The 25152-nt window shown below is 46.7% G+C and overlaps 10 protein-coding genes across 10 annotated transcripts; 6 read left to right on the forward strand and 4 right to left on the reverse strand.

The window, feature by feature from the left end:
* Window positions 1-1674: 1674 nt before the first annotated feature.
* Window positions 1675-2041, forward strand: N7509_013703 (uncharacterized protein; the record flags this gene model as incomplete). The annotated part of the gene is made up of 2 exons (XM_056638340.1): window positions 1675-1684; window positions 1797-2041. The coding sequence occupies 2 exons, from the start codon at window positions 1675-1677 to the stop codon at window positions 2039-2041; spliced, it is 255 nt and encodes an 84-aa protein (XP_056481847.1).
* Window positions 2042-8157: 6116 nt separating this feature from the next.
* On the reverse strand, window positions 8158-9057 carry N7509_013704 (uncharacterized protein; the record flags this gene model as incomplete). The annotated part of the gene is made up of 2 exons (XM_056638341.1): window positions 8158-8445; window positions 8500-9057. 2 exons carry the CDS (start codon window positions 9055-9057, stop codon window positions 8158-8160), a joined length of 846 nt encoding a protein of 281 aa, XP_056481848.1.
* A 1192-nt stretch (window positions 9058-10249) lies between these two features.
* N7509_013705 (uncharacterized protein) lies at window positions 10250-11976 on the reverse strand (the record flags this gene model as incomplete). The annotated part of the gene is made up of 2 exons (XM_056638342.1): window positions 10250-11760; window positions 11829-11976. 2 exons carry the CDS (start codon window positions 11974-11976, stop codon window positions 10250-10252), a joined length of 1659 nt encoding a protein of 552 aa, XP_056481849.1.
* An 801-nt stretch (window positions 11977-12777) lies between these two features.
* N7509_013706 (FAD-dependent oxidoreductase) lies at window positions 12778-14240 on the forward strand (the record flags this gene model as incomplete). Its single annotated transcript, XM_056638343.1, has 7 exons — window positions 12778-12806; window positions 12876-13013; window positions 13104-13207; window positions 13296-13399; window positions 13458-13516; window positions 13540-13832; window positions 13897-14240. 7 exons carry the CDS (start codon window positions 12778-12780, stop codon window positions 14238-14240), a joined length of 1071 nt encoding a protein of 356 aa, XP_056481850.1.
* Window positions 14241-14559: 319 nt separating this feature from the next.
* N7509_013707 (uncharacterized protein) lies at window positions 14560-15510 on the reverse strand (the record flags this gene model as incomplete). The annotated part of the gene is made up of 2 exons (XM_056638344.1): window positions 14560-15130; window positions 15203-15510. The coding sequence occupies 2 exons, from the start codon at window positions 15508-15510 to the stop codon at window positions 14560-14562; spliced, it is 879 nt and encodes a 292-aa protein (XP_056481851.1).
* A 1834-nt stretch (window positions 15511-17344) lies between these two features.
* Window positions 17345-19432, reverse strand: N7509_013708 (ferric reductase family protein; the record flags this gene model as incomplete). Its single annotated transcript, XM_056638345.1, has 2 exons — window positions 17345-19223; window positions 19275-19432. The coding sequence occupies 2 exons, from the start codon at window positions 19430-19432 to the stop codon at window positions 17345-17347; spliced, it is 2037 nt and encodes a 678-aa protein (XP_056481852.1).
* Window positions 19433-19760: 328 nt separating this feature from the next.
* Window positions 19761-20403, forward strand: N7509_013709 (copper transporter family protein; the record flags this gene model as incomplete). Its single annotated transcript, XM_056638346.1, has 2 exons — window positions 19761-20218; window positions 20289-20403. The coding sequence occupies 2 exons, from the start codon at window positions 19761-19763 to the stop codon at window positions 20401-20403; spliced, it is 573 nt and encodes a 190-aa protein (XP_056481853.1).
* A 1035-nt stretch (window positions 20404-21438) lies between these two features.
* On the forward strand, window positions 21439-22215 carry N7509_013710 (P-loop containing nucleoside triphosphate hydrolase protein; the record flags this gene model as incomplete). The annotated part of the gene is made up of 2 exons (XM_056638347.1): window positions 21439-21507; window positions 21736-22215. The coding sequence occupies 2 exons, from the start codon at window positions 21439-21441 to the stop codon at window positions 22213-22215; spliced, it is 549 nt and encodes a 182-aa protein (XP_056481854.1).
* Window positions 22216-22234: 19 nt separating this feature from the next.
* On the forward strand, window positions 22235-22984 carry N7509_013711 (diatom spindle kinesin 1; the record flags this gene model as incomplete). The annotated part of the gene is made up of 1 exon (XM_056638348.1): window positions 22235-22984. The coding sequence occupies one exon, from the start codon at window positions 22235-22237 to the stop codon at window positions 22982-22984; it is 750 nt and encodes a 249-aa protein (XP_056481855.1).
* Window positions 22985-23442: 458 nt separating this feature from the next.
* Window positions 23443-24168, forward strand: N7509_013712 (putative GPI anchored protein; the record flags this gene model as incomplete). The annotated part of the gene is made up of 2 exons (XM_056638349.1): window positions 23443-23850; window positions 23926-24168. 2 exons carry the CDS (start codon window positions 23443-23445, stop codon window positions 24166-24168), a joined length of 651 nt encoding a protein of 216 aa, XP_056481856.1.
* Between the last annotated feature and the right edge of the window lie 984 nt (window positions 24169-25152).

A 25152-nucleotide genomic window follows, 5' to 3' on the forward strand; every position in this document is an offset into this window, starting at 1 on the left:
GAGATGGAGAAAAAGAAGAGGCGAACTTATAGCTCGCGGATGTAAATCCCACTGGTTGGGATACCATCTGTGTAAGGCACCAACGATACGGTAGTATTAAGCCTGGTTCAAGGTTGTTGCAATCATGTCAACAACCATTTCATTCAGCCAGATATGGCCCGGGGAGCGTATATATGCCTAGGTACTAGATTTGCATACTAGTGTCCCAAGAGCTATCAACTCTATTCAGAGCGAATATTACTTTCCTCATCTTGCTACGGTTTCTCTAGCAATAAATATAGTCCAACCTGCGTTCTATAGGCCAGTTGCCGCACATAGGGGAGGGGACTCACCGGAGGTCACTATCACCAAGGGTATACTGCTATTTCTTAGAATAACCGTACACTCACCCGGAGATTCCGACATCAGATGTTCAAGTTTGGAAGCGATTTGGAAGATTTTCCAAGCCAAATCAGATTCAATTTATTCCAGGCTACAATGTGCACCTTATCCACGGTTAGACACACGTCAAGTCCCAAACGACTCACAAAGGGAGAGTGACTCAGCCGTGGCACTCGTAGAGAGGTACCGCATACAGTGGCCTTTAGGGTACCATCTCCCCAGAATTCTTGACTATATACTAGTTCGCCGTTCTGTCTACTTCCTAAGGAGGGAAAACCAGCTCGTAGAAGCCCTGGTATAGTTCTACTAGTTATATAGCAAGCCACCTCGCTCGTGTGTCTAGTTTACTCTCTCCTCGATCACACGTGACCCAAAAACAGTCACAAATACATCAAAACATACAAAACCACCCATTGGGTGCAGAAAGACAGATTGAAACTGTACACCACACGGGTAAACGTAACGGGCACCGGAGAAGAGCGTCTGGTAGCTTCATCATGGTTCATGATCAGTGGCGTGGGAGGTACTACATAGAAGGGCCCGGAAGACGGATCCGGAGATATGTTTGAACTTTCTCGGACCATATCAATCCTCCGAGGGATGTGTTTGATGTATTCGATGTTGTTTGACAGTGCATTGATACGGTATTCCAGAAGGTCTGACACAGATCATTGTTTGGGCTTAATATGATTCCCGTTGGAAGATCACGATGGCCCAGAGCAAGAGATGCCAAGCGAGAGGAAGAGGGAGGAAAGTATCACTTCTATCTTCCACTCATAGTCGTGTGATGTGTCGGTAATGGTGGAGGACGTGGTGGAGGAGAGAGACAAAGTCCATGTGGGTCTTCCGACCCGGAGGGTCGTGAAGCTACAAGAGGTTAACTGATGTGATCTCCGGTTCATCATGAGAGGTTATAACATACCGCGGCCCCAAAGACAAAGTAATATGTTGTCACCAAATGAGATCCCTCTTCGCTCTTAGTGTAAGGGGTTCAAGCATTTCCGATTCTTACTTCCCCGAACTGATGTTATATGGGCAGTCATGCAGGTGGTCTGTTTTAGCTAAATCAGCTATGCATATTTACCAAACGGAATCCTGGGGCATAACCTACTCGGTGGGTATAGCCCACAGAAGGAGCAGGGCTTGTGGGCCTTTCGGTATATGTTAGCCGATGTCCTGATACCCGTTCAAGGAACATGATCATGGCAAACATACACGGGGGTGACTACTTCGACCTTGGCATCCAGATGGTTGCTCTTGTTGATACTTCTGCTGACCTTCTAATTCGCAGCAATGGTTGATGGTAAGTGTGGTGGTGGTGGTATTGTTGACCTCCATGAGACTGACAAGTTCGCGTACGTTCGGAAATAAAAAGAAGAAGAAGTTGCATTCTGATTCTGTTAAGTTTATACAAGGGAGCAGAAAAGAAGATGTTGTCTTCGGCAGGAGGGGCGCCATTACATTTATCCTGGGGGAAGGCACGCCCGCTTTCTCGCGTGGGCCGCTGACAGGGCCGCGGCCGTATGGGCTACTCGCAGGTCACCAATTGGTTATGAAAACTGATGACAGGAGTATTGACCAGCACATCCAATGTCAGGGAAATAAGCAGATCCCCGTCTATGTTATACCTGGCGGTCGGGTTAATATGAATACTCAGTAGAAGTAGATAGAGGAAGAGCGGGAGGGGGGGTCTTGCCTATTTTGGTGGTCGAAACCAACTTCCCGAGACAAGAAATGCGGCCAGGGTAACTGACCAGTTGGCATTCTTGCCAACGGAACAAGAGTGCGAAAAAATTCTATATCTTGCCCTTCAGCCTTCAAGTTGGCCGTGCGCAATACATACTCCATTGAAGGTACGTCCCTCGTCCCCCCCGGTAGACCTGATTTTAATGATGATAACTTGAAGTCATAGAACTGGAAGTTACTACCATGCTGCCCGCCGGGAGATCTAGATATGGGCCCACAATGGTATTTAGACCAATATACTATTCTCCTCCTCACTGCACTTCTGTGGTATTTGCTAAATTTGTAACGAACTGGTGATGTTACCATTCGTGGATGCCTTACGCCTGCGGCATCCACTGCCTACTTGTATCTAGTTCATCTCAGCTTCCTTTTGTTTCTTCTCCTCAAGCTATTACTTGAGTCGAACATCCTCACAAAATTTTATAAGTAGATTGTGCTGTAAACCATTAGAAGAGAGAAGGAATTCCAAGTTGTGGAAAAAGCCTGAAGCTAATTCCTCCTCTCAAAGTGAGAGAATTGTAATACCTGGTACCCATATAATCCTTGTCATCATCCCTCATGACGTATGGTAGGCATTGCCGCTAATATTATCAGCCGCGGCACCCGTCGGCGCCATAATGATCACCTTATGTCGGCGTCCGATAAGGTTTATACCGGCGTTAATTACCTTAGCGATCTAGCTCTCTCCCGTGCCGCCTTCTCCTCTAACATCGAGGAGGGTCTGCTTGCGTCGGGTCGAATTATAAGGGTGGTCCGCCTTGGCTAAAGCTTTAGATAGCACCCTCTCGATAACCATTCCTTATTTCTAATTTAGGGGGGATCGCTTTACTGACAAGCGATATAAGAGAGGTACTATTAGGATGCTAGCTAACGCGGGGTCGGCGATCATCTATTATAGGGGTCGTGTCCGAGCTAGCCAGCATAGGGTGTAAGATATTACCTTTAATCTGGAAATCGAAATCGTTAAGCTTAAAGCCAGTGGTCGTAGCATCATGATCCTCGCTATCCTTATGATTAAGGTTAGTGTAGTCTTTTAGTCGAAACTCCCAAGCCCGTAAAGTGGACGGTAGAAGGAATCTTAGTCCCGATATTTCATGCGTAGGAGTACATAAGATATCGACCGGCTGAAGGCCATATAGAGCTAAGCTTCGAGGTTAGGTTATCGCGCGGAGTAAGGGGGGGAATCCGCCGCGTAGTGACTAGAGTTTCTCGATACTATGCTTTAGTGATGGAGTGGTAGGTGCGATCAATGTTTCCCAATTAAAAAGTCTTATCTTATTGTAACACTTTGCCGGAAATCGGACAAACTAGGGTCGAGCCCAAGATTACATACAATAACATAGGAAACGAGGGCGTAGGCACAACCAATAAGAGGAGACTGTATGTAACTCTCCACTTTCGCCGAGACCATCTCCTCAACTGGCCCTTCCAATTTTAATTTCTATGCCCTGAAACTCCTCCCATAACTGCTAGTGCCTCTACGGGAAATTGAGGAGGCCATTGTTATGTTTAACCTTGGTGTCTCTAAAGACTTGACATTTTCTCTCATCCTAGAAAATATTTAGCAGTTTGCCATGACAGAATGGTCTTGGATATACTAACATCTCTGGTATCCCCATGATCATCATCATCATCATTAGGGACACAGCAAGCGATATAGTTGACACACGTGATCTGGGAATTGCCTAGAGCCCTGGTTTAGAAGCCGATATCTAAAGTAATTCACAGATAATTTAAAGCTATACACACCTAGTAACGGGGCACAGCCAGAGAGGATGCTAACAGGAATAATATTCGAAACCTGGCTGAGGGTGCCGCCCGTGAGCTCAGAAATTACCTCAGTGATTCCGCCGATGGTAGTTAGGCCGCTCACAGTCTGATCAATGGTATTTCCATTTTGATCAACGTTGTTCCCGTTAGCCTCGGCCGTACTTTTCAGGTTTGAGCAACAGGAGAGCTGATTGTTGGAACACTTCTCCCCAAATAGTCGCATCGGATCTGAAGGCAAGCCAGTAACAAGCAGCGCGCATGAAATGGTGGAAATTAGAGATAGTTTCATAGTGTTCAGCTGATGGCCGGGATGACTTTTTGTGACTAGTAGAAGGAGTAGAAAATATGATGCGTATATTGATGTCGCTAGAAGGAGCTGAAGGTCTTTAAGTAGATTAGATAAAGTTTTTCATTAGAGGTTGCATATAATGGGATACTATTACCGACTACTATATTTGATTTGCAATTTAATTTGATTGGGCAATGAGAGCTGGTCTACAGCTATGTAGGGTTTAGTATGTAGGGTCCGGTATGTAGGTTCTGTTAGTAGGTTCTGTTAGTAGGTTCTGTTAGAAGGTTCTGTTAGTAGGTTCTGTTACAAAGGGGGGTTTAGGGGGACAAGAACTGAAGCAGCATAAATAGCAGCAAGATAGGAGTAAGACGGTGTCAAATTGAATATCCAAAATTGAACAGTCCTCTGGAGACCTGCGACAAAATGCGGCCTTTTTAGAGAGCGACCGAGAAGCAAACTCCCACGTATCTACTAATAAATTGACTGGAATTTTGCCGTAGAAAAGAGGCCACGTTACATGCACCCGAACCAGGCTAGAACTGCCAAGGGACGTAGATCTGGACTCTGGATTAGCTTTGACACTATTGATTGTGGCTGACAGCTTGTTGTCGAGTCCGGTATGCAACATGCTCCGATATGTAGGTTCTACCCCATAGGGTTTGGTTGGTGGAAGACAATGCCAGTGTGCATTTATCCTCCACTCATCGTGTATACTTCATAAATTATAATTCAATATGTTGAATAAAGATCTCTGTCAGTTTACCGTCATCTGTACATTACCTCCTGTCATCTGTATCCACCTTTCACGTGATTTCACATGACTTTTGCCTTACATTCCCAAGGTACAGTATTGTATCCCGTATTTACCATGGTATGTAGTAACTATTAGTATATTGTATTTGTTAACTAGTGTAATGGGGATTTCCGCTCTCAACATCGGTACCCTAGGGTCAGGTGACAGAAGCCTTAGCAACAAGGCTCCTGTTTTGTTTCAGGAGAATAAGTAGCGTTCGTTCTAGATTATCAATTCAACATGCATGTTCCCCTTATGAAAATGTTCTACTGAGGTTACTGAGGTTGCAGTATCGGTATACTGCTTATGAAAGGTTCTATTATTCGTTCTGTTGATATCTCTATAGCGTCACGCTTGCCTATCGTCTCCTTGCACTCTGCGAGTGTGGTGGTGTTGTCTCTTCGCGATCGACCCGTCTGCCAACGCAGACAGCCTACGAGCATTCCCATCTTACACTAGTTACTAACTACTTATCCCTTTATCTCATCTTCCAATTCACTCATCATAGCCAATCCAGCTTGGGAAAGATATCAAGATCATCAGATCAATGATCTACTAGATCTTGATTCTCCTTGCACTGAAGAAAGTGAAGATATTTCTGTTCCAGCAGAATCAGAAGGTTTATATACAAGTAACCCAAATCCGACAGATCCGAACCAGATAAAAATATATTTTATATACTACAATCTCAAAAAGAATCAATAGTTATTGACTAATTATAAACTAATTATTAGGAACCAAATATTTAAAATTCTGCAGATCCAATTATCCCACTAACAAAAAGTAACTCGGATACAGTTAGTGCAGTATCTATTGAATATATTGCTATACTTCCTGAATATTCTGAAATATACCCTAGTGGCTATACTTATATTGTGAATCTTGAAGGTCTTATAACTGATAAATAAGTACAAGAAGTACTTCAAGGAGTAAGTGATACTAAACTAGTTAATAACTATTTACTAACTAATTATAAAGATCCAATACTCAACTAGACAGATGGGTAATACAAGCTCAGTATCCTGTTTATTTTCAACTGTTAAATAATTAAGCGCTGGGGTCACTGTAGTAGGGTAAAGATCTTTGAATAACTTACTAGTAGAATTAAGAATAAGTATTATTCTTGTACAAATGAAGAGCTATAGAGACGATTGCTACAGGCCCGGTCACTTATATCTAAAATATCATATATGACACGACAATTTTCGGGAGTTGATAAAGAGGTGAACAGAAAGGAAATACTATATGTTGAATTTCTTCTCGCATGCCTGTTGAGGTACAACAACTCGTTTCGAATACTGAGGTAATTAAACTAAGTTATTGCTATCTCGAGACAAGTGATTTCTCCACGTCGCTTCACCCAAAGGCCGATGTCACGCACGAACCGTCGAGCAGCACCCATTTTCACGCCATGCTTGACAAAGAAATCTGGGTCTTAATCTTCATAGATTTGCGTAAGGTCGAGGCAGTTTTCGAGGGTCACATCACGTGCTTTATTAGCTGTAGACGATTATGATTAATTCAGTACAGCCGGGCCCGGTGGACATGGCATCATTAGCAGGAGTCTGTATCGATTGTTGAGGTAATCCAGCCGGGAGGACATTGATATTGATTGGAGGATACACTGAACCCGTTGAAGAGTTCTCCGCAGCTTTCCTTTTTTTGTCCAGTCGATGGCTCTTCTCGGCATTGGGCTGCTCGTGGACACTATCGGGGACATCAGCGTGGGTCTCGAGAACCCCACCTTGCTCCGCATATTTGACGAGGGCCTTCAGATGGTGTGTTTTCAATCTATGATGCATTTTTTCCCTCTGGATCTTGCCAGCAGTATTGCCCTTCGTGGCGACATGGAGGCCCAGGACATCGCATAACACGATACACATCGCGCCAGACGGAATATTGGCCGGTGACCTACTCGGCGTCAACCTGAGCGTCTCGTTCAGCAAGCATCCGTGTAGTCACCGATGACTTTCCTCGCTTGTCCGTTCTAGAAGGAAGAGGTCAGCTGTCCTCTATGTAGTTGATCGATATCTGAAGCCGGATCTTCTTGCCACGACGGAATAGATAGGCCCACACTAGCAGCTGTTTCTCCACCGCTGTCCAATCAACACTAGTACCTTCAAAGTGTTTGTCAATATTCCGTTGGGAGTTCACCGATAACACCATATCTGTATCATCTAGTCTCACCCGTCGGCCACGGGCTGTCTTCCGCCCTAGGATATTACAAGCATCCTCTTTGATTTGTTCCCAGTAGGATCTAGGTGGTAGAAATTGACTTTGGCTTCTTTGAAGGGCGAACGACCCAATGTTCGGGATGGGTGGCAAGCTTCTCCGGCTCAGGAAGCATGCCGCCTTCTGCGGGAAGAAACCATTGGATGAATTGCTTTGACGTAAGCCCTAGTGCAGAGAGGGCGATGCGAGCTGGCCTCCACTCTTCATTGGAGCTTTCATAGACCTTTTTCCACCATTTGTTGTTGGCGGCCGTCTCTTAGCGAAGAAGCTCGATCAGGCGGTCTTCGCCTAGTAGGCGTCTGACCAGCATCATTGACCGACGTGCGAATCCGGCTTCAAGGTCTTTGGTGCCACGTTTGCTGGTAGGCCCCTTCAGGGCGTCAATAGAGAAAGGCACACAGGGCATGATTGGAAAAAAAGGGACTTTTAGCTGTTTAGCTGGTGAAATTTGCGTGTAGAAGAGGATGGAAGTTTCCTCCGATAATTAGAGAAATTGCCCTCTTAAATATTGCAACAGGGACACGGCTCATTCGAAAGCCCACCAATAAATCGTCTCGGCTTACGATATCCGTACTGTCCGAGGTAATGCTTGGCGTAGTAATATTTCTGTCCGCGGACGAAGAATATGCCCGTGCAATCTAGATCTGCCTGCGCAATTCGTGTGCGTAATGACGTTCCGAGGTTTTGACTCTTTGCTTCAATCAAGTTTCTTACTTTTTCTCCTGTCTACCAAAACCTGACCACATGGTATTGCAAAATTTAATCCATTGATGTAGCTTTCTTTGTCGGATATGGGGGTGAATAATCGTGCGGTTTTTCAATATTCTATTCCAGAATCTAAGAATACTGAAGGGGTACTCGATAATTTGCGAGAAAAGATTTTCAAATACTCAAAAATCCTAATTTTCCAGTTCTGTTCAATTCAATCCTTCAACTTGTGAAGTCAATCACACGCGGTGGGCCCCAATGCCTTCCATGAACCGGTTCCTTCTTCCGGAACCTTCTCTCCAGCCTCCTCCAGTTCTCTATCTTTCTCTTGACAGTAACGTTCAAGTTCCTTTGCAGTGGGCCATTGGATAGGAGTGCCCGCGGGGCATAGACTGACGTATTCCATAAGATCCAACAGATCATCGTCTCCTTCAGGGCAACGGCGTATATTGAACTCTCGTCTAGGGTTATGCAACGCCAGTAGGGCCGGTGTTAGGCCAGCTACTTCGGTGGCTGTGCGTGCCTGATGGAGAAGAGGATATTAGATGGGCTTTAGAGTGGTAAAGAATAGTCTCACCAGATGCGGCTTTGGAAAAACTTCATCGCCATCTTCATCCCGACCGCAATCTTCTTCGTTCTGATAGAATTTTGCCCAGCATGTTGGGCTATCGTAGTGCCTGCGCATGGCAGATGTTCCACTTGGACCCTTATTTCCAGGATTCGTAGTAGCTGGGTGGTCGAGAGTAGCATAACAGAATTTACACATCATCATTGGCTTTCCAGTATATATATCAGCCACCCGATAGTACTCAAGCCAGATGTCTGCTCGGCGGCGTTTGGTATCCCACACCTTTCGATCTCCATCCTTGCCAAGTATCGTTTGAAACTTCCACCATGAAAGAAATTCTAATCTAGTTTCATCCGTGAACCATATATATTCGGGAAGCCTTGTGAGAGAGCAGTGGTCGAAAATACCCCCACGAGAAGGGGATTGAGGGCGGTGTCCGACTTGGCTTAAAGAGTCCTCGGGCGCGATGCTACCGGCGTCAAAATGAAAAGGATATGAAGAATCCGAATCGTATTCCTCGGGGCAGTGGCATGTAGAATTCATTTCTGGCGATGGAATGTCGGACATGATAAAGAAGAGGTAATTGATGGCTGAAGAAGGATGATTGAATTGTGAGTAAGAGTGGAGAGAGATCGTGTGGAGAATATCAGGGCACAACAATTCTCGTGATTAAACCTGTGCATTAGATTCCGAATCCCATAGGTTCCATGGGACTCCCATGGGACCTATGGGATTTCGATGGGATTCCGATGGGATTCTGATGGGAGTACGCTAACTATATAAGGCTAGGGTATAATCTTAATAGAAATAAGGGAATTCTATGGGTCCCATGGGATGGGATGGGATTAATGATTACGGAGTAGTCCCATGGAATCTTGGCAAATAGGATGAGAGTCAATTTACTCTCATAGGTCCTAGATGCACAGGTATACTCGTGATATCCCAGGTGTGATCGGTTGTTTTACCAGGAGATCCATTTAGGTAAACAGGGCTGCCTGCGTGTTTGGGTTTGAGTCAGTGCCCAAACCCAAAACCCGCAGAGCCGCAGACACAGATTCGACCTTCACGGATAGTTTTGCATAATTCAGCGTCAATATTTATACACATAAAGTTTATTCACCCGCGCAACTATAAGATGATTCGAAGGATATTTGAAATAGATCTGGCTGCTTTGCTCTCCTAAATTTGAAAATGATGAATTGCGCGAAAAGCCAAGATCTTGGAAATATTGAATATCTCGCAGCTAAACAATGCTCATTTGGTGAACCGATAGAATAAAAGCGGTCAGTACCATATATGCCTAGGTATCATACGATGTGCTGCTAAGTGGAGTGACTTATTCAATAGCTCGCTTCATTTCCCCTCGGTTTTATCATTTTCGTTCAATACTACTACACGATATTTCATTCACCATGAGCCGTTGTTTAGGTTAGATACTATGCTTAAAGAATATCAAGGTAATTGTCATATAAGTAAAAATAATCCCCAGGGGCTTGCTCCTAGGCTTGTACCCTGTTGTATTTCAGAGGTCTGTATCAAGCTGTATTACTTGTATTACCTCGGAATTTAGAGAGAAATAATAGGTTATATATTCAACGTGGAGTCAAATTCATTTTACAGTCTACTTAATTGCCCAGGTGTCTGTATAGGCATCCTGAAGCTGTGTCCAATGGTGTGGCTTTGTTCCGGATCTGTACAAGCCTCATATCACTGCAATGATTTAAAAGCCAGCGCTGCACATGTGGTTCCATGGAAGATCCTACTCCCATAATACCTTGACCTTGTTGAACCATCTCTTTGACCTAGATGTTTCCACCTCAACATTCACCGTATCCCTTCCCATGGACAACTCTCGGACACTGTCCAGCCCTGAGCGCAGATCCACATCCTCAGGTTTATAAGCCCATGGATGTTTGTAAGAATAGAGGCGATGGCCGAAATAAATAGCAAGAAACACCGGTAGGCCAAGGTAAGCTGTGAGGAAGGAAGAAACAGACCAGTGACCAGGAAAAAAGACAGTAAATCCGTTGCACAAACAGAGAATTGCGAACGTAAACAGACAAACCCAAGCCATCCATGGCTGAGTGATTGAATGGTAAGGTAGACTGGAAAGCAAAATACCCTGGGCCTTGCAGGCTGCGCGGAAGCGTAGGAAGATGATGCTGCAACATACCCACGAAGTAAACCCAGCAGTATTAGTAAGGTTAATCAACCAATTGAACACCTCGCTAGTGTTGTTGCTGAGGTTTAAATAGGCCAATAAAGCAAAGATTGAGCACACAGACACCGATACATACGGAACACCCCATCGGTTACAACGGGTGAAGATTGCCGGCGCATTCTTGCTGATCGCGAGTGAGTAAAGAACTCGGCTGGACATGTATAGGTAAGAATTTCCGGAGGACCATGCGGATGTGATGATCACTGCATTGACAACACTGTCCAGACCGTGTATCCCCGCGTTCTTGATGGCGATTACCCAAGGCGAAGCCGCGGAGCCGGTGCCGTTTGTCAGACCCGAGGCGTTACTGCTGCAGATCACACCAACTGCCAGGGTACCTCCGATATAGAATATGACCAGGCGATAGAAGTAACGCTTCGCGGCTCTAGGTAGGTTTGCCTGAGGATCTTGCATTTCGCCAGCCGTAATGACCAAGAGCTCCGGTGCAAAGTTGAAAGCAAAGACCGAGAATGTGGTGACGTATAAATACGCACAAAAATACCCACCAGAGCCTCCAACGAGATACTCTTTTGCTGCCCCTGGGTCTTTCCAATAATGGAACCCGAGGCGTTGACGATCTGGCCCACCGCCCCAGAAAAGAATGAAAGAAAGTAGCAACAATCCGATGATCATGAAGACCTTCAGAGACGCAAACCAGAATTCCGTCTCGGCATAGTAACGAACCGGGCAGAAATTTAAGCCTACAATCACAATGAGCATGATCGTTATCCACACACCGATGGGAACGGAGTTTGGCCAGTAATCAATGACGAGAGAGGCTGCAGTAATTTCGTAGGCAATGAGAATTCCGAAGGAATACCAGTATAGCCATCCCATTGCAAAACCGAGACTCTGTGAGACAAAGCGACTACCATAGTAGGCCATTGAGCATCCGGTGACAGGAAGGTAACTGCTCATTTCTGCTGTGGCTGTAATCATGCCATAAACGAGTATCGAGATTGTGGTGTATCCCGCAAGAAGCATCGCAGGGCCCGCTAGTTGCAGGGCTTGACCAGAGCTAACGAATAGACCAGTGCCAATGGTGCCACCTGTTTAATAAGTCAGCAAATGAAGGTAAGAAGGGGTCACATTTGATTTGTGTATAGAAATAACAAACCGATGGCGAGCATTTGTGCATGTCTAGACTTAATGCCACGATGTGTGCTCCCCTCATTCACAGGGAGTATCTGCCCTTTGAGGGGATCATCACCCAGTGAAGCCTCAACATCTCTTGCGATGTCTTGCTTCTCTGAATAAACTGTCATGATTTATAGACTTTCTTTTTTTGTTTCTCATGTGTTTGTAAACTGATATGGTGGACATCAATTAAGAGGTCTCGAATATGAAGCCAAAATCATACCATTGGGAGCGTACGGGTTTGTGAGAGAAATTGTAACTATCAGTTGAAGGACAACTTGTGTCTTTTTATGTTTTTTTAATGTACTTTGTAGAGACGGGACCGGAGAAATGACGCTTATCTCGAGACTCAAAAATGTTCGCGGCCAAATACCGAGCTTCCCCGCACTTGTGTATCAGGGTCTCGAATTCGCCCCTTATGATTTCTAACTCACAACCCAATCAGCACCATTCAAAGAACAACCTTATCTGAAAGCGCGCTTTCGGAGCGCGCTGAACTAACTTCCCGGAGTGATCAACCATTTTCAGGCTTTATTTGGCACGCCACGGGTGTTTGCTGTCGCAGGTCGCCAATCATCTGGGTACACTTCTCCTCTCTACCGAAACCCAGAAGCAAAGCTTTCCCCCTCTTTTGAACTCTATCTTTCCGCGCATGCCGGAGAACTAATTGAGATGGTGGCCGTGACGATCTTCTAAAATTGATTATAGAGTCAGTATCGACCGTTGGGAACCCAACTACGCATATTTGCTGCTCCGCTGGGGAGAATTGCCCTTTTTGATTTAGCTGAGACATACGCAGTGATTAAGATAAGCAATCCTCTGTGAGACTCCATACCCCTCATTTTCTCCGGACTTTTGCTTAAGTTCGAACGAAATCCACACTTAACCCAGGTCCTTCATTGTTGTCTTGCAAAGAACCGTTGCCCAATATGATATCCGATCATATTGTCGTCCTTGGGTATGTTCCTATTCAATGACAACCTTGGACTTGGTCTATAATAAATGCCAGTCGGCTGAATTTATCTAGAGCTGGGGTTTCCGGGCTTACCACCGCATTGCTTCTGTCCCGGGATCCTTCGAAGAACATCACGGTGGTGGCGAAACATATGCCGGGGGACTATGATATTGAATATTGCTCTCCTTGGGCAGGAGCGAGTTTCTTCCCGTTAGTCCCTTCGATTATCAAATCATTTGTTTGACTGCGATCTACTGGAAGCGTGAGACAATAACTTGAATTCATTTGACTTGCGTACAGGGTTGGAAAGCCGAACACCGCCCATGGCAAATGGGAACGAGCCACTTGGCCAGTTTTGAAGCAACTGGCTGAAAAGCATCCCGAGGCAGGGATCTGTTTTCAACGTACGTATCAACTCAGAGTTCATGAGACAATGACGGGGTGAGCTTGTCTCAGCGATACTATGCCACTAACGCAATATAAAAAAAACAGCTACGCTTGTCTTTAGCCGCTCAGAAGACGTCAACTCTGCCACAGGGCAATGGTTCGCAGAACTTGTGCAAAAAGACCCATGGTACAAGGATCTCGTGGACAATGTAAGAAGCGGTTGGCATCCCTTTCACAAAGATACATGAGATTGATGGAATGTAATAGTTTGAGGAAATCCCAGCCGAGAATCTGGACTCCAGAATCGATAATGGGTCACGCTTTACGTCCGTATGCATCAATACTGCAGTATACCTGCCCTGGCTCCTCGCCAATGTTCCAAGAATGGTGTTATATTCAAACGAGCGACATTCAAACATGTGACTGAAGCAGGGTATGCACATCACTCAGGCAAAAAAGCCGACGTCGTTGTCAACTGCACTGGATTATCTTCCAAATCCCTTGGCGGGGTCCAAGATGACACTTTATTCCCAATTCGTGGGCAGGTAGTCCTTGTGCGCAACGATCCCCACGCTATGTACTCTGTGTCCGGATGCGATGACGGGGAAGATGAAGTTGCATATATGATGGCTCGAGCTGCAGGTAAAATATGATAATTTCCACTTCGTATCGCCGACAAATCCCAAGACTGATTATATACTCGCAGGAGGTGGCACGGTCCTTGGAGGTTCTTATCAGAAGAACAATTGGGATCCACTCCCGGAGCCCAATCTCGCTATTCGAATCATGACAAGGGCCATTAATTTATGCCCCGAACTTGTGAACAAAGGCCAAGGCATTGAAGGACTGGATGTTATTAGGCATGGGGTGGGGCTACGTCCTGCTAGAGCAGACGGGCCGCGTGTGGAAAAGGAGCAAGTTGACGATCTCGCGGTGGTGCACAATTACGGTCATGGTGGCTTTGGGTATCAAGCTTCGTATGGTTGTGCAGCCACAGCAGTCAGATTGATCCACGAAGTTCTCCAAGAGAAGGGCAGACCAAAGATGTGATACTTTCTCGGCTTTTCATTGCCCTTTTTTGTATGATGTCTGTCCATTTTTGGTGAGCCAACCCGATTTGTTTCAGTAGCAACGATTCCAAACTTTGTATGCAATGGGCAGACACAGGACGAGCGACTGATACGAGGTTGTCATGTTGAGAGGATTCGAAGAATTTGGGTCGTTTTTGGACCGAGGTTGATTAAGTAATAGATATATCAAAGCAAAATGCTGTAGACCTTGTACACGAAACGCAAATCCTGTCTTTTAACAATTTCTCCAATTCCATCTATCACAACTCTCATATGCCAGCTTGGGTGTCCTACTGACTTCAGACACGAGGGGATGTTGAAGGAAGTTCATGGACATCTCCAGCAGAAGACGCTATTGGATTCCAAGAGGACCCATGAAGTTCCTGGGGTGCCACACTGGGTTCTGTGCTGACTGAACACTCGGGTGTACCCGAACTCACAGTAGCGTACTTGATCTCTGGGCTCGAGCCCGAGTCGATAGTACCGTGAGACTCATGGGCATTCCTGCGATTTCGTCGAAGGAAGAATACTCCCAAAATACCGGCGAGGAGAATAATCCCACCAAAAGCAGCGCCAACTCCAACTCCAGCCTTTGCCCCATTAGGCAAACCGGACTCCTCAATCACAGGAGAGGAGCTTGTTTCCTTAGCTAAAATTGTGACCGCGGTTGTGCGTAGTGGAGTGGTGGCTGTTGGTACGGTCGGCGTCGTGGTGAAGTCGGTCGACCTCCAACGGATGGAAATGGAGCCTGCCACAGTGTATATCCACGTCTGGTCCCCGTATTCGTTTGAGGAACTGTTGATTGGGTCACTAACACATGGCCACCAGTCGTTCCACCGGTCCGGAAAAGCGGTAGCAATTGCAAAGTTCCTAGTATCCGATTTCCCAACCTTAGCTTCATATATGGGAGGAATCAAATTGGCTGTTTTTGTGAACACTCACGAATAGCAACATGTTCCTTGGGTCTCTATGTCGGTCCCACTCGTGACCTCGGTCGCGAAATCCAATGTAAATCCATCTGGGCACGTGGCGGGCGAGTAATATGTGGAAGAAAAGTCATCCCAGCCGGTTGGATAGCATGCGCGTCCGGTCTCTTTTGGATCGATGCCGTAATATGTATATTCGTCGGTCCACACACTGTAGGTAGAAGTAGTTGCGGTGATAATTGAATATGGACCCAACGATGGGTCGCAGTTTTCAAATGTGAATGGAGTTGTTAGCGGTAGAGCCGACTCTGTTGGCGTCGTCATGTTGGCAGACTGCTAGCATTGAGCAAAGGGGAAGTAAGGAACTCAGAGTAGAGGATGTTTTTCATGCAGCCAGAATCTTCAATGCGCGAGCATCGCTTGCCGGTGACAGACAAAGTATATTATACAGGCTGATACCACAATTGAAATTTACGAATTCTTATGGTTCGAGTCAGTTGGAGGAAGCCAAGAGGCTAATTTTCAGCCTTGGTGACTAGCGTGGGGTTAACCCAGGTAATTCAAGAGTCTAAACCACACGGAGACCAGGGTGAATAGGGGGAATCAACCTTTTTGTGGCGCTACTGTGTCCTGGTCCTGAGGCTATCTCTGTCCAAAGCCCAATGCAGTGTAGCCATACACCCACTGATATATAGTTTCAGAGCAACTTGAACTTGAATGCCTCAACACCCCAAGAGTGTTCGAGGTAGCTATCAAAGTCATTGGAATATTTCTCGGCTATGAAGCTAAAAGAAGCTGGAGGTCCAGGATCAGTCCCCCAGCTCTCACATGGCCTTGGAAATACCGGGTGAGTACGGAGTACCCAGCAAACATGAATCTAGAAGCCGTATTAATGACGAGAAGCTCGGTAATTTAAAAATCCCGCCATCATTTTTACAAATGTCTTCGGTCTGTCGATCCGATGGCCGATGCTGGGGGTCGGATGGATCGAGCAAACGAGCCTCAGTCCTGCCAAGACAAGGCTCGCTCGGGAGTGTGCTCCCTCCTTGGCACTGGCAGCCTCTTCGTGCCAAGTTTAGACTGGGGGTACATTGTCTGGCCAATGAGACGGATCAATTTTGGTCTGGATCACAATATTGGGCTTGTACTGCAGATACACAGATAGGATCACAATTTTCAGCCAGATCACGATAATTGTGTGATCCAAGGCTTTTATTGGTCCTAGGCCTCAGAATCCCATCCTGATCGCATCTTTTTAAACCTGTACTATAAATACTATAGTTATTGTACAGAGACGAAAAATGCATCTCATGCTGGATTCCAAGTTTCCGACCCAGAACCTCAAGTACAACCAAGCATTTCAGCAAAATTTACTAGATAGTTAGATGCTCGTTTCGTTGCTCTTGGCGTTCAAATTTTGTCGGTTTATAATTTTCTCTTTATGCTATACTTTTAAAAGAAATCCAGGATTACTCAAGATCATAAAGATACCCAGGAATATGATATATTCAACTTTCAAGTTGAGAACTTTTAACTTCAAAGTCAAGTTTTATGCAAATCATTACTAGTAGTAACTAACCAAGGCTAAAACCTTGGAAGTTCTCAGCTACTGCCACTTGGGCAATGTGGCTGATACCAGTGCCAGTGATTGCATGAACACCTGAGCACCTGGTTGTTAAATTGTACAAACACTGGGGTTACATCATCTTGCGCTAATGCATGCTAAACGCGATCCGACATTCAGTACATACTTGTATTAGCCAGACAGTATATGTACTAGTACTCCGTATAGATATAAACATTCCAAATACCTCGTATAGGCATTATGCAGATCGGGCGCAATTTCTAAAATTTGATTTGACTCTCCATCAAGCCGGTGGAGATATGGATATTGAACTCAGGCGCTGCCAGGCTGCAAGCGGCTGTGGGGACACTTCAAGGCGACGGTTTATACTGGTGGATATTCCGACTGGCCTGTCAAAGTGCCATCTCGAAGTACACTCACCAGTAATGCGTGGTATTATATGCACCATGCAAGGGGCTAGGGAGATGAGCGGGAATTCCGAGTCTCATTCCGATAGAGCCGGCATAGAAATACATTGTATTATCATAGCGAAAGTGGATACTTACATATTTCTCTATGCGCCGTTCAGGCCCATCAGACCCCGAAGCTCTCTACATGCAAATAAATTCCTTGCGCCTCTGTACCCTTATGCACCGCACGTTCATCACTTAGAGAAACAACACTCAGCCGAACATCATCAGCCAAACCACGAGGTCCACAGACAACCACAGCACTTTCACCATGGGCCCTCTCGAGTGATTTCCGAATGATCGCGTGCGGTGAAGGACGACCCGATAGAATGGTGGGGCTTGTGTTTGTATATGATGGGAGGAGTTGTGTTGATTCTTCCGCGGAATGATTCGAGTCCGAGCTAGTCTGGTCCCGTGAGAGTGCCGAAATATGGCAGTTGCCAGTGTCTGGACATACTTTTTCCCGGATTGGAGTTGTGTGTTTCTGATATTTATCCTGACAGTTCATTTCCGCCTCTCTGTCCGTTGACGTAGTATTCACCGAATTATTCCGGGAATTTGTCGGCAAGTCGAACAATTCTATGCTCGATTGAGTGTTCTCATGGCTAGAGCGACTGTGTGGTAGTGGAACAAGATGGCAATTCTTGTCGCAGGTAATGTAGATGCTGATCTCGATCTCCTTTTTAAATTCGGGACTCAAACGTCGACATTCATTGACATCAGCCAGAACGGTGTGAATCTGAGACTCGAACATGTTCATCTCCGCGCGAGACCTCACGGCCCAAATGAATCGAATGTGCCTCGTAACCGATGAGGGATTTTTTCGTCTGGGAAACTGGTTGTCCTGCTCGCTTTTCCATGCTGAAACAATGTCTCGGAGTAATGGTATCACAAAGGTTGCACCCATGCCGCCCCCAAAGAGGACTACGCTGTCAAATTGTCGCAGCGGCCTATGGGTACCATAGGGGCCGTCTATAAACATAGGGCCACATCGGACTTCCCCCTCCAACGATCTCCTTTTCTCTGCAAAATCTGCAAAGCCTCTCGTTCCTCCGCCTTGTGCGCGGATAAAGAATTCCATCCTCCCATCCTCCGGGAGAGATGCAATTGTAAAAGGATGACTCTGAAACAGAGCAATGCGGTGACATGTTAAAAATATATGTTGACCAGGCTTCCAGTGGGTCTCCGGGTTATGGATAATGACCCGTGTCACGTTGCCAGGAAACGGGGTAAAAGTCGCGTGATGGGCGAAGAGAGAACATCTAGACGTGCTGCAATGAAAGATGCCGATATTGACATACGCCCCCCAGGCATAACGTACCACCCGGTCGAAGACAAGGAGTCCGATGGGGATCCAGACCCATATTTTGACTTCCTCGGGTGCATGCATCCATATCGCAACAGTGAGACCGACGAAAGTGATCAGATGCTGGAGAACAAAGACCTCATAGCTCAACTTTCTTACCGGAGCAGACGAAGAGATAACGATAAAGGTGAGGATGCACCAGGCCGCAAATCCCCGTTTCGTCAATGGGTCATGTGTTAATTGGTAAGCGATGTAGTCGTAGCGTCCCCAGTCATGAAACCAAAAGCCCATGTGAATTGTCGAGGTCAGCCACAGTGTGCGAGCAGTCCAGCGATGGAACCAGTTTAAGCGGACATAGCTCATGTCTACCAGGTAGCCGATGATATTCCGACGTCCGGCCAAGAGGAATATAAGCGGGAGCTGGCATATAGCGATAAAACCTGTTCGGTAGCCAACACTTTCCCACTGCCAGACATCCGAAGTATCGATTCCGTAGAAGCAGAGGACTAGAACAGTCACCAGGTTGGCGAGAATGATCAATATCCACCCTAGCGGCGCGAAGTGGATAACCAATGGCCCCAGTGAAATCGGCGGAAATTTGGCATAGCTAATTTCGCGAGATATCGCGGTTAGTGTGGCATACACTCTGAGGAACAACGACTTCGGCTGAGCAGGTGTGGAGGATGGGTCCTGAAGCCTATAAAGTCAGATGATGATTACTTGACTGCCAGTGGAAGTCTGCAAGTACCTGTATCGCGCGAGCAGGCGGTTAAGACCATTCACGAATGTTGCAATACCAATAGCACTGCCAACCACTACCCAGTATATTTGCTGCAGGGCAAACATGCTAGGCACGCCATTTCCCATGGACATGGACCCCATGGCCATGCCACCCATTGACGACATGGTGATCTAGGTGATATGTGACATGTCTTGGGATAGAGGAGGAAATAGAAGGGGAAGTGAAACAGCAAGAGAATAAAAAGGGAGCTAGAAGAGAAATAGAAGAGAAATGGTCGGCGGAGATGTTGAGTTGAGGGACTTTCTAATCGGGACGGGTCACCATGTGGCAGACCCGCCGTTTCTGCTTAGCAAGAATGCCCTCACCTCCAATCCGATCATTCCAGCCTGTGCAAATTGATCTTCACTAGCGGACTGCTAGTGTCTAGATTATTTCTATCTTCTACTTTCCATCTACTCTCGCTCCTATCCTAAATCCGCTCCCACCTTCACCATGGATCATTCCATGGACGGAATGGACATGTCCTCGGACTCGAGCTCTAGCTCGTCTATGAGCATGCCAATGGTCTTCACCAACTCGCACACGACACCCTTATTCTCAAATACCTGGACACCAAGCTCCACCGGTGCCTACGCGGGGACATGCATTTTCCTGATTCTCCTCGCCATCATTGATCGGAGTCTCTTCGCCTTGAAAGCTGTCATGGAGCGACGGTGGCGTGCTGCTCATCTCAACCGGCGCTATATTGCAATTGCTGGAAGGACGAGTGAATCCGAGCGGATTGAGGCTGACCCCAATGCGAAACTCTCTACACTCATCAGTGCATATGGCGTTGAAGAAAATGTCAAAGTCGTGCATAATGTTGCCGATGGGCCGATTCCGTGGCGGTTCAGCGTGGATTTTCCGCGTGCGGGACTTGTTCTTTGCATCATTGGTATATCCTATCTTCTGTACGTTGTCATACTTGATTACCACCAAGGTTGCCCCGCTGCAGAGTCATGCTAATCACGATATCCACAGAATGCTCGCTGTCATGACCCAAAATATCGGGTATTTCTGCTCTGTCCTGGCAGGTGCGTTTCTCGGAGAATTGGCGATTGGTCGATACATCGCTGGGAATGACCACCCCCACTGAATCACGAATATCGACGATACCCTTGATTTTATTCCAATTTTATCTTTTCGATGCAAGCATCACTCAATCTGAATGCCAAGACTCAATGTTACCATATACAAATGATGACTCAGCTATTCCGCGCAAGAATGAGCAAATAATCTAACCATATCAGGACTAGCGTGGATCTCCAGGGTTCATCCCGCTAGTCCCAATGCGGATACTCCACGACAAGGCTCAGAAGGATTCAAACGGAAACCTGCGTCTTGATTTCATTTTTGGTTGTTTTTTGTTTGTTGTTTGGCAGCGCGTAAAGTCGTACAGCGTAGGGCAGAGGGCAGAGGGCAGAATCCGCACGCGCCGTTTCACACCGTACTCTGACACGTTTTCAACAACAACAACCACCCATAGTCGTTGACTTTGTTATCTTACATCCGAACCATAATAGCTGAAACTCTTCTTCAATTAGCTTCCCATGATGGAAAAAACTTCCTCCTTGATAATGCCCAACGCCACCAAGGTCTCGTTAAGCGGTTCGTGCCCCCACCAGCGAAACAGAATGCGGGGCATAAGCCTGAGCCGCCCGCAAGGGATCTCATCATCGCGACGCGTATCCGGCCAATATTGGAAGATGAAATCTCCTCTGGACATGTCCCTGCTGTATTTACCCGGAAGACAGATACTAGCGTTGTGGATCTCCACGAGTTGAAGAGGGTCGTTCGGGGGTTGCCGACGTTGAATGTGAGTGGAATCTACTCCACCCCTTGAAGTAATAATCTGCTCGCTCGGCGGCCATGCCGAGACTATATCCACCTCCATTGGATGACAAGTGTGTTTCCACCCCAGACTAACCTGTTCAGTCATCATGCTTTCGACCTGGAAAGGTGTACGGTGCCGATTGTACCACCGACGCCATCTAGAAGGAGATGGTCCAGCCACTTCTGCCCTAGGTGTGGGACGGCAATGTGGGAACACTATTCGCATACGAGCAAACAGGGTCTGGCAAGACATTCAGCATTAGCCGATTGGAGCGACTTGTTGCACGCGATCTATTCGATGGGTCCCTATCTGGATAGAGAAAGGTCTACGTCTCCATCTTCGAACTGGCAGGAAACACTGCACGGGGTAAGATTTCCCTTCATGGAATCATGATGTGCGCAATAGCAGTTGATGACCTTCCCAATTTGGCGAATATGAACAGACCTGCTCCTTGCCGGCCAAAGAACCAGCACCGGCACCGATCTTGCACCACAAATCCGACTACTCGAGGACTCTTTCGGCGACATACAGCTAACAAATGCCTTCGAACCAGAGGTTACCTTCACCGGTGAACTTCTCCAACTAATCGAATAGACCGCTGCACTCCGCAGAACGGCATCCACGGAGAAAAACAATGGATCCTCGCGCAGTCATGCCGCGTGCCGCCTTCGAATCGTGAACCCCTCCGCCGATGTCGTGGAAGATGGATATCTGTATCTCATTGATCTGGCCGGGTCCGAGACAGCCCGCGATATCGCAGAGCACGGAGCCGACCGTATGAAAGAGACCCGTGAAATTAACATCAGTCTGTCCATTCTCAAGGACTGTATTCGGAGTATCACAGATGCGAATTCTTCAAGGTCATCGAAGAAACCTTATGTTCCTTTTCGCCAAAGCACATTGACCAAGACTCTCAAAAACGTGTTTGATCCCTCGAGTAACCGAAAATGCAAGACCGGCGTTCTGGCCTGCATAGATCCCAGTTTCTTAGATACGGTTGCAACAAAGAATACTCTTCGCTACGCGGAGATGCTTTTGGCTGCTGCACCACCAACTAATAGATCTCCCGGGTAGTTATAACCCGAATGTCCCAATGACCTGGATGAATAAACATCTACGCAATTACATTGTCACCAAGGTACAAATTTCCACGTCTCTAGATCTGGCATTTTCTGAAGGAGGAACATTTGAATTTAATACTAGTACTAATCACTCGACCGGCTCAAATCAGTCTGACAATCCCTCCATAGCACCATACGAGCTCGCCCCGAGGGAAACTGGAGCACAACTCCTCCGCCTACCAATTGAGGACTTTGTTCAGCGGTCCCTTCAAACACCCGGTGTAACCGAAGAGCAGGCTAATGCATTCCACCTCGAACTGTGGACATTACATCTCGATTCTCAGCGGAAGCAGTCTATCAAGACTAGCAACAAACAGGGCACAAAGTCGGATCCACAGGACCCTCTTTCGTCAAGCCTGTCAAGTCGGGACCCATCGAAGAAAACAGGGATCTCATTCACCGATCCAATTCGTCCGGGTATGGCAGTGGTGTGTAATCCACCCACGGAACTTCCCTTCCGCCACGAAGAACAGAATATAGCCGTTGTACTTTGGCCTTTGCACGCCGCTGGCGAGAACGTAATTGACGTTTTGGGTCCTAAGGTCCAGCCTTCTCAGAATGGAGAGAGTAAGTTTCTTTGCGCACTGGCTTTACCCAGTACGATGGGCCAGTCTTATGAAGTGCATTTGTGGCGGCAGGTTGTTGTTCCGGTGCAGCAGATGCTATCCGAAGTTGTGCTAGAGTACGATGCCGCGACGAGGTATTATTATGTTAGTGCCTAGACTCGAACACTGTTGTGGTAGATAATAGATCGAATTTGATCATTTCGCCTCGGATGCTTCAGACTAAATAAATGTGGACATCGAAGATGCATATGGCTTGCGATGGCTTGCGCAGTATTGAGCAAATTACTTTGATGTCTTGGCACCGCCTGATGGAGGATGAAGCGTCTTACAGAAGACTGCAATCTCGGGGTCCCTACTTCCATGGTTAGTTCATTATGGCTTACCCCACACTTCCCACTCTTCCTTATTTTGCTTTATTTTTATTTTTATTTTTTTTCTTTTCGGTCAGGGTTCTATCCCAAAACGGAAGTCACAGCTAATATCTCTAGAGCCAGGAAGGTCTTACAATGACACTACTCTTCCCTTTTGTTCATATAGTATCTTCGTCCCAATATTCTTCCATTGTTTTTTTTTCTTCCAGTAAATCATCAAACATCTCTACATCCAGGATCAAAATGCAAATCCACACCCTCCTCGCCATGGCCAGTGTGGCCACCGCTCACTTCCATCTCGTCTCCCCACCATCTCGCGGCTTCAACGCAGACACAATGGCCACCTTCCCCTGCGGCAGCCTCTCCCAAATGACCGATAGAACCAAAATCCCCCTCTCGGGCTCAATCCCCATCGACCTCAAGCTAGGCCACACTCAAACAGCCTTAACTGTCCTCTTAGGTCTGGGCAATGACCCGGGCACAAACTATAACATCACCCTACACCCAACTTTCGGCGTCCAAGGGGCCGGCGAATTCTGTCTGGCAGATGTCGAGTATAATGCGAAGATTCTTGGAGTAGATGTCGTCAACGGGATGAATGCGACACTGCAGGTGCAGAGTAATGGGGATCCACAGGGTGGTCTTTATGCGGTAGGTTTTGTGATTTTATTGCTGGTTGTCGGTTTTATTTTGACCATTCGGAGACTAATTGCTTTTCCTTTCTAGTGTGCTGATGTTCAATTTTTTTCGAACGCTACAATTGACAAGTCTTCTTGCTCCAATGATACCAAGCTCCAAGCAGTTCAGTTTACGGGTGACTCGGCTAAGCGGACGGCGAACGTTTCTACTGCCTCGGGTTCTGCGCAAGGCTCGAGCTCCAGTTCGAAGGAGAACGGTGGACGAGCATTGGAGCTTGCGTCGTGGGGAGTTTTCGGTGCGGCTTTGATGGGTGCCTTTGCTCTCATGTAAAGCTTGGTGGTTACAATACTTGTTCGGGATTTTGATTAATGGCTTTGGGGTTCAAATGTTATAATATGTGGCGGGAATCCGTGACTGATTTGCGACGTTATTTTCGAGTCATTTTTTCAACTGGTATCTTTACGGATGTGCGATGCGATTTCTTCGGTCCCACCCGACCAATTATCGGTGTGCCCAGGTGAATAACGAAATGGTCTCTGCTCTCGACGCGTGAAGTTTGACGTCGTCGTCGTAGTTCTTATTCCATTCTTCCTCCGATATATTTTCCTGATCGAATTTTTGTCGAATCTGGACCTCGGTCCAACCTTTCTGCCCGGCTATGCTTCCAAGTTTTGGCGCTTCATCGCCACTGGTCGTTGGGCTGAGGTTGGTGCCCAACCCATTTCCAGGGCAGCTTGAGGCTTACTTTCAATCCTGCCTTAACTCTCGCCGAGGTTCATGATGATTCGTGCTTTGGGAAGGAGCGGTGGGAAATGTTTGCGTTGCAACCGATGTGGCTGTGCAGGGTTGCCGGAGATAAGCATGACTATTGGAGGAGTCAAACCTTTCTAATACGCAGAGCCACACAGCAACGCCCTGTTCGGGCGCCAAATGAGGCCGTGTGGAGGCTGATTCTATATCACTGGGTGGTATTTAAGAACATGAACTCCGAGTCCGCATATCCAATTTTCAGGACCCAAATCCTATTCTTGTAGCTCGATCTCTACAATGGACAAAGATTTAACGTATCCAACCCCCGGTTCAATACCCGGATCAGTCCAATCTTGGTCAAGCCATCATGATGATTTTGTGGACACGGATAAGACAGATCAGCCCAAGTATCCAACCCCCGGTTCAATGCCCGAATCAATCCAATCTTGGTCGAACCATGATTTTGTGGACACGGATATGACAGATCATCCCAAGATACCACATCTTCTACTTTCGCCTCACACTGGCAGCCTCTTCGATCCATCCCTTGAGTATGCCGAGCTC

The sequence above is a fragment of the Penicillium cosmopolitanum genome (assembly GCF_028827165.1).
Source record: "Penicillium cosmopolitanum strain IBT 29677 chromosome Unknown utg000012l:1.0-3308103.0:1.0-3310761.0, whole genome shotgun sequence".
NCBI classification, from domain to species: Eukaryota; Fungi; Ascomycota; class Eurotiomycetes; order Eurotiales; family Aspergillaceae; genus Penicillium; species Penicillium cosmopolitanum.